Below are 14,931 nucleotides of genomic sequence, written 5' to 3'. Positions count from 1 at the left end.
ATACTTGAGCATTCATTATACAGAGGTCTTCGTCTTGAATCTCTGTCAGCACTCCAAAGGTGAAGGGCAGCCTGAGCTGTGACAAAGGCTAGCACTAAACAAGAAGGCTACTCAAAAAGTACTCCACGTTCTCTTCATTCAAGTTGAGATTGCTTGTGAAGACTAAACGATTTCATTTTAGTCTCTCCCAATTTCCAAATGAGCATTCTAAGCAACAAATGCTCAGACAATCTAGCTGATAGGGACCACACCACTTAAGATAGAATTTATCATAATATCAAGAAGCCACGACATTGATGAAACTTCACAAGGTGAAATTTGCATGTCTAATGAGACTACGGGAACATATATCTACACGAATACAAGAACATGCCCAAACTCAACCTCTAAAACCACAACACATTGTGCACTTCAATCTCGTGATAGTCACTCACGAGATTTAAAACCATAAACTCCATCCTGCATAGCCGACACTAGCTACTATGACATCCCCACCGACGTCATCAGCTCCCAAAGGTGAGTTAAGACCATAATATAAGCATATGCTCTCACACATGCATGCACACATAGTTGAGCATCCATTTATACAAAGGTCTTCGTCCTAAGTTTCTATTCAGCACTCTAGAGGTGAAGGGGAGACTCAGCCATGACAAGACTAGCACTAAAGGAGAAGACAAAAAGCTTAGACAATCATCGGCAAAGCACCACTTAAGATAGAAAGAATTTATCGCCCAAGTCGAAACACAATGGCTTTTGTGACCTATCTTCCACATTTGCCACAATGGAGTCGTCTTCAGTCTTTTTTTTTACTGGATAACCTGCAATTCTGTCCACTCTTTGTTTCCTACAGGGCTTCCTACAGTTCAGCAGGTAATAGCTTTTAGAGTACACTGTGGAGACATTTTGACAAGAAAGCTAACTAGGCGATGAATCCAAGGTTTCTAGCTACGTTGAAATAGCATCTCGAGATAAAAAGCATCCAAATATGGCATGCATTTTTAAGTTCGTAAGTCTCCGTCTGAAAGCTGCTAAAGAGGCCTTCGGTCTTGTACTAGTTAATTACCTCCGATTCATTAATACCATGCTACGATACGCCATCGCTAGCATGAAGGGGTTCCAAAGATAAAAGTGCGTTGGAACTCTCGTTTACCTGGCGCTTGCAATCTTCCCAATTCTCGTACACTCCTGTATTGTGGCCAACCCTCACACCATAAAAGTTATTATTCTTTCTCTTGGGCATCATAGAAACCTCAGAGCGAGAAAACAAAGGCCTCTCTTTTGAAGTGTACCGAGAGTTTTTTGTTTTGGCCACACTACGAATTAACCTATGCTCATGTTAGTCTTATTGCTCTTCCAAAAAAAAGAGGAACTTTAACTTAAGACTTGAGTTTATGTAAGGGATTGAGAAAGCCGCAATGGTATATGCAAGTGATTGAGGAAGACGCAGCAGAGCCGAGGCAGCCCAATGATAGGGCTGCCTGGCGGCGGCACTGGGTAGCTCAGTGGCGGTAGCCCTCATTAGATCCCCAAGGGGGGTAGAGGCACGACAGGTGCCCCTAGATAGAGTGGGTGATTGTGTTTTTTTTTTCTTTTTACGGTAGGCAGCCTATGGGGAATTTTGGGTTTCTTGGCCTCTCCTTAGCCACATGTTCTAATATAAGCCTTGGATTTAATTTTGATCTAAAGGCCTACAACACTTGATGAAAAGTATGCTTTTGGATGAAAAGCTCTGGATTGAAGGCATGAGCGTTTTTGAAGGCCTCTAAATCTATATATTTCGCACACTTCAACTCTTTGGATCGTCTAGCTGATGTTGGCTATGTCGCCCTCTCTCTCCAACATCGCTCACATCGAGAAACTACTTCGGAGGTAGAGCCAGGATTTCCACGACAAATGACAAAAGAAATCATGACAAGAATTTGGTCGATGATCGAGTTGGAATACAGATACACTCATTGAGATTTAGGTAATATGCCATTCTCTTACATATTCACAATACTCAATCTCGACACTAATATTCTCGGCGATTACAACCTCAACGCACGGGGAAGGGCCCGTTCCCTCGGATTATAACTATTTGGGGAAGGAAGAGCGCTGCCTCCCTACCCACACTATGTGTGGTTATATAAAATATATACATATCTATATATATATATATATGTTTTCCATATCAAGTTTTGTGTTTTCTTTTGCTTTTGCATATTCTAAATTCTTCTTTTTCTATTTGTGTGCCAAGGTGTTCGCAAGAAGGGAACGCTTAAACACATACGCCATTTGGTCGGGCCTGTTATTGTAAGCTTAGTTTATAGTCAAGTATGATCCAGCTTCTGCAATCCTTTTTGAGGACGACTTAGTCATGAAATACTATCGTGCACATGATGCCTACCCTCCTCAATAAACTCGAGTTGGGAGATTTTTGCTAGCCTTCATATATGGCACATATGGAGATCTAAATGCATAGAGGCTACGGATCACCACTTGGTGTGGGAACTAAGGCTCCTCACACACTCTTATTACAATAGGACATTCAAAGAATTTTCAATATATTGTTTGAAATGTATATTTAGGTGGCTATTAAGCATGATTAGTTGGCCGCACTACCAATTAACCTATTAGGTGGTTATTCCAAAGGTACCATGCTTGAACTTTAAATAGTGCCTATTAAGCATGATTCATGAATTCTTCATTGAGGCACTATTTAAAGTTCAAGCATGGAACTTTTGAATTTTCAACCATCTTTCTTCCAAAACATTTACCTCAGGATATGCGAACTTATGTTAAAAGAGACATATCTAGAAAGTGTGCAATTTCAAAAGATGGTGCGCTTTACATAATATGTGTAGACTAGGTTTTATAAAGGTGTGTTCTTCCACATAAAGTGCAGCATATCTTTAAAATTATCAAAGGATGACACTAAAAAAGAATCGTGATACGAAGAAATTTCCAAAGTAGGATTTCGATAACCAGATTTGTTTGGACTTGCAACTAAAGTCAAGAAATATGATCGTTATTAGTAGCAAATGGGAAGACCCTTATCAACAATTTCAAGATCATCGTGGTTTGAGTGAGTGATGCAACAATACTAAAAGTAAAAAAGTTAAGAAGCTACTCAACTTAGTACATAATGCAATTAAAAGAGTCAAACCTTCTATTACTTCAAGGTTAGTAGCAAATGTGGATTTAAAAAGTAATAAAATTGCTCATTGGTAAAAATGACACCCATATACCAATGTACTCAACACACTCAAACATCTCCATTAAACAAGGGGAATTTTATATTCAAACTTCTTGCACAATACTAGCATTGTTATTAGTCAAAACACTAGTGATGGTGCAATAAAGTCCCATAACAAGAATACAAAGTAAAAAATGAAAGCTACTGAGGGTTGCTCTAAAGGATAGATGATCAAAAACAAACAAGCTAGAGACCTCACCCCTCATATCATGGGGGAATTATATGGGTCATTGAATGACAAGCACTTGTACATAGATCAACTTATTAGATTATGTGCATAAATCTCTTTAGCAGCGTTGTCTTGTAACTTGTAGGACACCACTCAACTACCTAGCTAGAACTCCTCCTCTCATAATGCTAGGGATAACATGCTAACAAGGCTATAAGACAATAAGAGGATGGAGTAGACACACAATAAAGGAACTAATAAAGTTTTAAAGACCATTAGACAAGTCTATCAAATCAATTTAAATCTCTCAAACTACTAAAGAAAGAAAACTAAGTAAGAAAACCAATTCTTAATCTCATTGGAGATGAAAGACTCAAAGTTAGGGTGTAAAGCAACATTGTAAATTACCAACAACTAAGACATTGTAGCAACCAATTCTAGTAAACCAAATTAAAATTATAGAGCTTCCCCGTTATGAAAATAGTAGCATCCATTGATCCAATGTTTTTCTTATTATTAAAGAAAGCCATAAGCCTTGGCCCCATCAATCTTGAACTCATTTGATAACTTTTAGCAAAGTGATAGCTTCAACTATGGTATCAAACTATAATAATAATTAAGGTAAATGTCAATGCAACGTAGGTGATTATGCTAGATGCTGATAAATCCCCTCATCTCTTTGAGAAAAAGGAGAAAATTTTGCGCAATCTATCGAAGCTAGTAGTTGGAAAGGAAAAGCAAAAGAACAAGCTTGACCATAAGAAGGAGAATAAATAGCTCAAGTAAGTAAAGCCACACTCTACCATGAAAAGACAAGGGAAAGAAAATACTTGTATAAGTGTTTTATACGTATTGTTTTCCCAAGAACACGTTTTGGGAAGGGTAGCAAAAGCCAAGAATTGTGTACATTTGTAAAAGTCATATCTAAGTGAGGGTTGTGAGGGAGGAAGGGAAAGAAATGGAATTAAAGGAGAACATAAAATACTATAGAACTTAAGTAAACAATAGCCACAATTACCAATGCTACTGCTACTTCATGTAGTTACGAATGCAATCAAAACAATTAAAATTTTGCTTAATGGTGAAGATAATGCCATAAGCATATTTACCAAGGGAAAAGACTTGCTCAGACTTCTTGAAAAATCCACTTTTGAGACTAATCAAATGGCTAGAAAATGATTGTGTAATAAAGACCTAAACAAGAATATAAAGTCAACTTTTGAACAAGGGCTATAGAAAAAACAATTCAAGGTTATGAGTGTGACTACAAAGGATAGATGGTGATACTAGACAACAATGATCACAACCAAGCATATTGGGTAGGAAATTGACTCTTTCTTCACATGACACAAATATGAGTGGGTAATGCATCTAGATATTTTTTGTAACTTTGTCCTAATAACTTGGGGTGGTAAGCCGACAATCTAAGGAACCATCCATGTTTAATTGTTCCCCTTATACCACTAGTCATTGAGCAAGTAGTATACTAATTGATAGTAAAGGAGCCAACAAAAATGTAGAGATCATAAGATAAGTCCATCAAATAGACTAATAAACTAGTAAATGAGCTCTTGATGAGTCTAACCAAGGGGTTACATGGAAGAAAAGTAAGTAGACATAAATATTGAGAAAACCTAAAGACAATCTCTCATTGAGGATAAAAGATGTTACAATACAAGTATCGTATATCAAGGCTCATTGAACACACCATTTGTTAACAATATATAGGAAATCAAAAGCCATTTGTGCAATTTTGATAATTGGATATAGGTAGCTAAAAAGTGGCATATAGGAGTTTTACATATAGGAGTAAAACCATAGCAATATCCCTAGGAGATCATTGAAAGAGTAGCACCCAAGCTATCCAAAGCTGCCTAATTGATGTGGAAGAGACAAAGATCTTGGCCATCCATTATGAGCATATAAACAACTTTTGGCAAAGCAATTTCTTAGACAACAATAGTAGGCAAGTTATGCAACTATGCTATGTGCTAACTCCCATCATCTCCATAAGGAAAATTAAAACTAATCATGCCATATATCAACCAAGCGACCAATTACACCATCAAGAGCTTCTAGAGACATGCATTTGTGAACTAGAGAAGGTCTTAAGAAGTACTAATTCACATTAATGGAAAGAAAAAGGACAACTTCAAGTGGATTTAAACCAAGATTCTCCTCTTTGTCCATTGATGAGACCCCTCTAAATAGATATAAATAAACTTATGTCTTGCTTGAAATGAGGACTAAAAAGAATCAATTTCTCATGTAAAGCCACACTTCCCTTATCCCTCCATTGTGCAAAGAGGAGGCAAAATTAAACATGATTAAAAGTTTTGCTCTATGTTGTTTCGTTGCATAGAATTTGGCTATGGATGTTGAAATTGAGCCTAAAACATTTGAGGATGGACATGGTCATCCCTTATGGTAAAAAGCCATGAAATATGAAATTAGGTCCATTAAAACAAATGCCACTTGGTATTTGGTTGATCCTTCCATTGGGAAGAATGTTGTGGGCACCAAATGAATCTATTAGATTATCATTCATATGGAACAGTGCAAAAATACAAAGGTAAATGACTACCATTTGTTGTTTCATTTCTTAACCTACATATCATGAGTTGGTTCATTAGATGGTTGTTAAAACTAGATGGATGCTAACACTACCTTTTTGAAACAGATATCAAAAGGAGATCTATGTGCAATCTCCCCAAGGATTTGACTTACTATGATAGTCAAAGTTGCATTGGTATTGCTAGCAATCTCATCTTTCATGCTCACCTGAAGCACATTGATCATCATGCCTACATATGGGGTTGTATCAACAACTATGGATTTGTTGATGTCATGTATTGTCCATTTGAGGATAATGTGGTGGGAATCTTCACTAAAGTCCTTTCCACCAATACATATATACACCTTTGGGAAGGGTTGGGGAAGAGATCTACAAACAATGTTAAGGGGATTGTAAAATGACATGTACTCCCATAGGTTGCTATATCCTTATGGATGAATTTGTGCAACCATAGTACTTTAAGGTCCACTAGGTATCATAATCAATAGATGGTATTGAAATAAAAAATTTCATCGAGTCTGGAACATACCATATATCATGTATATATTGATCCTTGCCATTGGCCAAAAGAATAGCAACATTTCCCATCTCCATGATATCTTATGAAGCATCGTTTACACATGTAACTTGTCTACCATAAGTAGGTTTGGCATTACCAAAAACACTCTTTGTGAGGAGTCACATTCTTGGAAGTACCACAATCTACCTAAGAACCAAGTATTGGGAACTAAAAACAAAGCATCTTGTCTAGAAGTTGCATCTATAGACTGTGCATGCAAATCCCTGTTAGGAGAGACCTATCAAATTTCCTTTGGTCCTTTGTGAAGGGGAGGGGGGGGGTCTGAACTTATAGATGAGGCTTGACTACTTTACAGGGTTCCATGCTAGCAACAATTAGATCAAGAGGCCTTACTTCATCCCCTAAAACAATATCCCACTAGTCTTTGCCAACCAAGATATTCTTAAGCATGAAAGGGCATAGGGAATTGTCAAAGCCATCCAACTTGTCACCTTTGGTCAATGTACCTCATTTATCTGAAAGAAACTTGTATGATTTGTGCACCAAACCCAAATGAATGAAGAAATGCCTTTCATTACAAATCCATAAACTCAAATGCACTCTACTTCACTAGCAAAATTATCCACGAATTAATTGCCGCAAGTGTGCAATATGCTCAACACAAAATGGGTAGCAATGCTTACTTTAGACATGTGATTCAAGTGCACAAATTCAACAAATTGGCTCAAATCTAAAGGCATACCTCCAAATAAAGAGGAAACCAAGTTAAGGATTGAACATGAGGTGGATCAGCCACAACCTTGGAAAACAAACCCTTAAAAGTGAAGGAACTACCAAAAATGGTAAAAAATGAGATATAATTGCCATGAGTGTGGAATGGGAAACCACAAATAGTAGATATTAGCAATGCATATCCATAAGCTAATTTCATCTCTATCTAGATAAAAACAAAGCCTTGGTCTTGGTTAGACAATGTGCATGACCTCAGGCATGAATGGCCACAAATGAATACACAAAATGTGTATGCAAGCTGGGCAAGGTAGGTGCATAGACTAATTAGTGCAGCAGCTAGGAGAAAGAGAAAATTTGTGCTCTAATACCAATTGTTGGAGAGTCACAAATTGGAAAGAAACACATGAGAGTGTATTCTATAAGAGAGCTCAACGGGAAAGATCCACTAAAGACATGCATAGTTTCTTTTATCATTTTGATTGCTTTTTAAAACATCCTTTGATATGTGGCTTGGTCTAATTTAGCCTCTTCATATAGTTATTTGGAATAAATTTATTCTCACTTTGTTGAAAAAACCTTTTTTTTCATGAGTTTTCCCATATTTATGTTTTGCTAATAAATGTCTACATAAATAAAAATGAAATTTCATAGTTAATGATGTCATAAACTAATGAAAATAGTTTTGGAAACTTTTGATCATTGAACTAATGATTTCAGAGTCTTCTAGATTTGGCCACTATTAACTAAACTTTGATATCATACAAATCCTTGATATAGAGCTAGTAAGAGTTTCAGGAAGAGAAACTCATTGATGCTAAAGTGCCATTTTGTGGCCTCCAGTTGCAATGTAAAAATGATCCTTCAATGTCTTTCATGCAACTAGCTCACAACTAGTTCAATGTCTTTCATGCAACTGGTTCAAGTGCCTACACTCATGGTAATATGTGTATAAACACTTTCTAATCAAGACAAACTAATGCTTGACAATGCTTTTCCATTTTTCTCAATGCATTTCTCTAATGCTAGTGGCTCTCAAGGTCAATTTTAGGTCCAAAATCTCCCCATAACTGGTATTTGATAAGGACATTCCTCATTTGAAACTCCCATGGGACAATAGAAAATCTGCATAATATTTTACAAAACATCAAGATGTCATTATTGTTGTAGTTTTACAAACTTTGTTAAAGGTTAATTATTGTAAAGATTCATTTTTTCTTCTTCTTTTATGCCTTACATGACTTTTCAAGTAAGAGTACACAATGAAATAGGCATAGAAACTTGATCTTAGAAAGAGGAAACTATGGTTCAAATCAACTAGGATTTGGGTATAAATAGAAAACCACATAGATTCCATTCTTACAAATTATTCCATATATAAAACTATATGTAGGAAGGCTAAGAGTATGAGTTACAAGCAGTATGATTAAATCGTGAAGAACGTGAAGAAGGGAAATGTAAAGAACCTTGTATCCTCAATAGCTATTACATGCCTGTCTATGCATCTATTTTCATGTTCTCAACCATCTTTGTCATAGATTTCAACTTTGTATGGATGAGGGATCATAGTTGACCCATTTCACCCACTTGCACCTTATAATACTGAACATGCCTCGGGTCTTTCAAGGTCCTTAGCTTACTACCATGCTTTCTCTAAGATCTTGTCTACTATTAACAGTGCATATTCCTTGTTAGCTATGGCAACATTTGTAAGATGAATTCTTTTGAACCATCGTACCTGGATTGATTCTCCATAAGCCAAACAAAATAAACTCACAATTTCTCTTTTTCAAGATGAAACAAACTTCTTATAACAAAAAAGCTCTCAATTTTTAAAGGCAAGACACTGGAGTGGAACAAAGACTTACTTGAACCTAATTATCTAATAACAACACTAAGGCAAAAAAAGACGCAGATAGAATAAATACTGAAATACGTTAATTCTTGCAGCTCTATGAACTACACAAGGGAGAATGTTACGTTAAGGTGCTTTTATAGGAATCCTTGAAATAAAGGTCTTCATCAAAAGTAACTATTTCAATCTTTTAGCCACCTATTTTTCTAGTGTACTCCACCACTCTTTTTATCACCCTTCTATCCTCCTCTAAAGGCTTCCACCATTTCTTTTCTAACACTTTTTCCACAGGAATCCCTCAATACAATAAACTACTCTCATTACAAAATGTTCTCTATAATTCAATCATATGAAGTTTCACTTTCCCAACTTTTAGGGATTCGTTAGTCTTGTACCCTAACACATTCATCTTTTGAAAAATGGAAAAGAGGAGGTGCACTTCAAGAGGTCCAAAAATGCATCTTGTCAATGGATGAATGAAGGAATATCAACGTGAATGTTCTAGGGCATATGTTATGGCTTGGATACATTAGCCATACACCACTAATGTAAGAAAGTTATGATGGATTTTTTGTTATAATCATGATCCCAAAAAAGAAGAGCAATTGATTCTCCACATGCTTTTATTTTGATTCTAAATAGCTCACCTTTATCACCAAGCGGACAATAGAAAAATTCAAGTTGCATAAGCATAGGAAATTTGACATTAGGAAGACTACAAGTGCTTCACTACCTTTGAAACCAGTAAGTTGCAATGACAAAAGTTGGAAACTTACAAGGAAACCTTCAAAAAGCACAAGTAGTAGCATGAAGCTATGAGGTAACAAATTGAGAGAGGGGAACAATCCCAGTAGGGGTTAGGTAGGAAGAAAGTATTCTATGCATACTATACTAGCATTTTGTGACCTTAACTTGTTTTCAAACGTATTGTACGTTGAATCATTTGATCTACATGAAAATGCATGAGATTTTAGAAACGAAAGGATCATGAGTACATGTATGCATACACTCACAATGAACAAGATTTTTTTGGCACTTTAGAGAGAGTGAGATATTAATGTCTTTTTGTTTGTCAGCAATCTCACTATTAAAAATATTCCTCATGATGTTAAGGGAGTGATAGAGTGTCTTGAAACTTTTAGCAAGGCTTCTAGCTCCCTAATCAACCACTCAAAATCTAGTTAGTCCACTCTGAGTGGGGGTAAGTAGTTGCTATTAGAGCAATTAGGATGTAAATGGGTCCCTAAGGGCACAATATTCAGGCTGCTTAGAATTCCCATGGGCTTTGATTTTACAATGAAGGACAAGTGGGAATGAGTCATGGGAACATTCTACAAAAAGCTAGACAGATGGAAAAGTTTTTAGGCTAATCTTGCAGGTAGAAAGATGGTTTTAAACCATTGCCTTTACCCAATGGCTATTTTCTACCTCTCTCATTGATGTCAAAGAAAGGACTTGACAAATTTATCAACAGATGTAGAGCCTTTCTTTTGGGTGGCACTTATAGAACATCTAAGATGGTAGTAACAAGATATCCAAGGTCAGAAGGCACTAATAGAATAGCCTTTTGATGGGGTGACACTAATAGCATATCCAAGGTTAGATGGTCCTTTCGCACCATACATAAACAAGAAGGAGGGCTATGTGTCATTGATATTCAACTTGTAGCTACAAAGCTAGTAGTAACCTGGGATTTTAAGACCATATTGCATCCCACGGCCCAAATCGTTAGTAGAAACTTTACAAAAGTATGCCCTTTAAGGGCACAAGAGTGGAAGAATTACTTGGTTTTGTCTGTTGTCTACTACCCTAACCTCTAACACCAAAGAAAGGCCATTATGGAGATCAACATGGAATGCCTTCAAGTCAATCAAATACCAGCTTATTTTCATTAGGAAAAGGGGCTTTCATGAGCCTGCATCTTATTTGGGCCTCAATGATTCACAAAAGCACACCACTAGGTGATAAAGATTTCCTAACAACTGGTGCTCCTTTTAGAAAGGGTCTCCAATGTTAGTGTCAGTTGTGGCACAAGGATTAGTTAAGATGGAAGACTTGGCTTGAAGTCAAGAGGGAATTCAGATTAACCAATCAAGTATTAGAGCTTGTCTTGGAAGGGATAGGATTGTGGTTTTGAAACATTACTTGGAAAGGTGGCACTTCCCTGAATCATTCCAAATAATTCAGTAGGGTCAGCTTGTCTCACCTCATACCCATACCTACACCTTCAAGGGACATAGAAGAAATTTTTTGAGGTTTTAACTCTAGGTGGAGTCTCACTGTCAGCAAACACGTCTGGAAAGCTAGGTTTGAATAAATTTGGCTTCTCTAATGTGGCTAATTTCACGTAAAGTTGTATATAGACCAATACCATGGGGGAAAGGATTGGAAAAGGTGACGGGATGTGCAAAAATGCCTAGGACAGAGAGAGAATGTATTCCATTTGTTTGTGGCATGTCTAGCTGCTGCTAGAAAAGTGTGGAAAATTACTCAATCACAGTTAGGGGAACCAATTAGCTTAGAAAGCAATTTTGGTTGGTGAGCCTGCCAACGTCAAACACAAAGTCTAGTCTATTGACAAAGCACAGGCCTTGTAGTTCATTTAGATTGCCAAGAATGGAAATACTAATGCTGAACTTCTTTTTCTTGAATGGATTAACAGGAAAGAACAGACTTGCTAAAGCAATGATGATATATACCCAGGACCATGAAACTATTCAGAGAAATTGAAGAACATGAAATTACGTATGTGAGATCCACACATCACATATGCAAGTTCAAATATTCTACCCAAGCAAAACCAAAAGCGGGATGACCTTTCTTTACTACTAGCTGAAGCTTTTCTATTACCAAGCTTTTTCTTTACTGATGGACCCTTTTCAAACTACTATGAACTGTTTACAAGTGATCTTTTTTGTTAGATGCTAATATGTTGTACTCAGCTGAGGAGGAGTCCTTCTATATTTGATGAAATTTTGGCCATATGCATTTTCCCAAGGGGAAATTTTTGTAATGGGAACTTAGCATGTAAAATCCCTTGATAGTAATAAAAGATGCCAAATACTTTTACTACCCATCTGCAAACTATTGACTTACTATATTCTTAGCATCAGAAAGCTCAATGCCTTTTAGTGTATCCCCTCTTACTTTCATGTAGGAGCCAACCAAGGGCATCACCAACAATTGCAAAAAGAAGAGGGGCTATAGGCCAACCCTAATAGACCATTTCAAAGGGTTGAGTCATTTCACCATTAATGCAAACCATTGTTGAGGCATTAGTAAGAAGAATCCTATTGTAAGAGACAGAGACTGTTCCCAGTCCCATGTTTGCAATGATTGAATGAGGAATCCTCACTCAAATCGGTCATACGCTTTGTCAAAATCCATTTTAGAAAGCAAATGTCTTTATGAGTGTCCTAACATGTTTATATCCTTCCCATAGGTTTACTATTGCTTCAAGGAAATGTTTGCCTTTGATAACACCTTTTTGGTCCTGCAAAATCCATTTGTCCATCTTGGTTTACTAGTAAGATTTTAATTATATTGATCTTTTATGTTGATTGAAAGAATATGATGCATAAAACATGGTTGGATGAGAGTGAGTAGGGATGGTAATCCAAACAAGGACATTGATCCATGAAACCCAATTATACAACCCCTCAAAATGGAAAAAAAAAGTAATGAAAAAGAGAAGAGTGCTCCAATATTGAGTAGATTGTACTTGCATTGTTGGACAAGGATGAATTGTGGAGTCCTTGGTTAGATAGTTCTCCACAACACGTTGATAATTTCGTCAAAAAGCATGAAAATCATATACACAATAAAAAATCATATTATATCTTTGCCCCTTGGTAATGCATTCTAATACTTTATTGTATGCTCCCCTTTTGTGTAATGACAATGTATTTTCCTCCCTCATACTAATTGTTTATTGTTCTTGTCAGAAATTCTAATTGATGTGAGATTTCGATTGCAATGTTGCATTCTCAATATATACAAGTAGTTTTTATGATTAAATTCTTTGTAAAGCTAGGGGGCCATTACCATTGTATGCTTATGGGGCTGCCACCCATTATGTTTAGATGCTACTTTTCATCTCCATTTAGAGGCTACTATCTAGCTTCAATACTAAGTAACAACATACACTAAAAGTGAAAGAGGAGACAGTTTTTGAAATGCTCTCTCTCTCTCTCTCTCGCAATGTCTCACACACACACACACACACACAAACAAACTTTGTGTGTGTGTGTGTGTGAGACATTGCAAGAGAGAGAGAGAGAGAGAGAGAGAATGTGAAGTGGGCATATGTATGCATATATATATATGCATGCTTGCATTACATGCAAGAGTTAAAAAACAAGTAACCTCTTTGGTGATATTTTTTGGTCTAGGGAAGATTGTGGGTTCTAACAACCATTAAAATAAAAAGTCTTACATTACACCTATCACATTAAAAGTCTAGAAACTCAAATTATTAAAACTAATACGACAGAGTAAAGTACTTTCAAGCTCAATTTCTTCATTGAGACTAATTTCTATGGACTCCCCTTCTTGCCACAATTTAATTCTTTGACCATCCCTCACCTTGTGTAATGTTTGACCTTATTTAACATTCTCAAGCAAGCGCTCATTGCAAAACCTTAGGCATACATGTGCATCATATTATCACATAGACAAAATTCTTCCTCCCTTAGAATTAGCATTGCAACTACCAAGTTGGATGGTTTTCTTTTTGCAACACTATGTAGTCTCTTTACATGGGCCACATATATTTAACAAATGCAAGCTTCAAAAACTCAAGCCACAAAATATTGATTTGCAGGCCTTCATACCAATATCATGGCAAATGCATTATTGGTTAAGTAAGGTGAATGGCTTGGTTTATTGAACCCATATAGAGACTAACCAACAGGACACCAAGTGCATTGCATCCTTAAAGGTGTATAACAAAAATAGGCTCTCACAATTACAACACTTGGGATGAGCCTTATACATTTGCTTCATTAGAGCTTAGTGTTGTTTCATCAATTTGTTATCCCCCCCATCATGACTTGAATGTCAATGACCTTTCCTTGCTCTTGAATAGAGGACTGTCCTTACAAATAACTCTATAAATATAATGTTTCCTTACTTTAAGGGGCTTCCCTCTTTTCTCTCATAAAATGCTCCATGCACAACATTTTCAGGCCTCATAATACCTTTTATCCATTCCTAGGCACTTTTTACATTTTCTTACTCTCCGCCTGATTGCACATTCATGCACAAGAATCTGGTACAGCCCACATAATATTTTTCCGTGACAGTTTTTGGACAATGCTTGCAAAATAAAAAACCCATCTCCTAAAATTAATTCTCATTGTCAAATCTAATGCTATTACCAGCCGTTTTGTATAACCTTACCCTTGGGCCACCTTGTAGAGAGACCTATGGGGGCCAGAACCACTAAATTAGTTTCACATGTTCATGATTTTGAGTAATTTGACAATGAAATCTGTCATCGGCAATGGCACCATCATCTTTTCCTGTCAGCAAATCTAGATTAACCGTGTATCTCCTGTCCCAACAAAGACTGCCTAACAGTTCCAAGATAGTAGATACTTTCCAATATATTTTTTTATCTTCACAATTGTGGCTATCAAAACTAGCTACCAATGTTCTGATGTCCTCAATCTTGTCTCCACATTGACAGTCTACAAGCATGCAAATACCCGTATGTATGTAGGGGTCACTGTAATTCCTTTTATTTCTAAATGACTTTGCAGAAACTCCCCATGTTCGCCTATTATATTTGAACAGGTGGTGTGTTGTCCCAAAACACATTGCATGTATTGTAAGCATCACAGAAGCA

General features: G+C 36.6%; 1 protein-coding gene across 4 annotated transcripts in view; it reads right to left on the bottom strand.

Annotated features, from left to right (window-relative positions):
• The window catches only part of LOC147881091 (uncharacterized), a 47,028-nt gene extending 45,684 nt beyond the window's left edge, over positions 1 to 1,344 (bottom strand). For all 4 annotated transcript variants that reach the window (XM_087369751.1, XM_087369752.1, XM_087369754.1 and 1 more), the window contains exon 1: positions 1,151 to 1,344. In XM_087369751.1, the coding sequence (XP_087225877.1) occupies positions 1,151 to 1,243 (93 nt within the window). In that variant the 5' untranslated portion in view covers positions 1,244 to 1,344. The remainder of the gene's footprint in view (positions 1 to 1,150) is intronic.
• Between the last annotated feature and the right edge of the window lie 13,587 nt (positions 1,345 to 14,931).

The sequence above is a fragment of the Dipteris shenzhenensis genome, chromosome 31 (genome assembly GCF_047967505.1).
Source record: "Dipteris shenzhenensis isolate YYH24624 ecotype China chromosome 31, Dip_SZ_1.0, whole genome shotgun sequence".
Lineage (NCBI taxonomy): Eukaryota > Viridiplantae > Streptophyta > Polypodiopsida > Gleicheniales > Dipteridaceae > Dipteris > Dipteris shenzhenensis.
The sequence above is the reverse complement of the archived record's forward strand: the minus strand, read 5'-3'. Positions and strand labels throughout refer to the sequence as shown.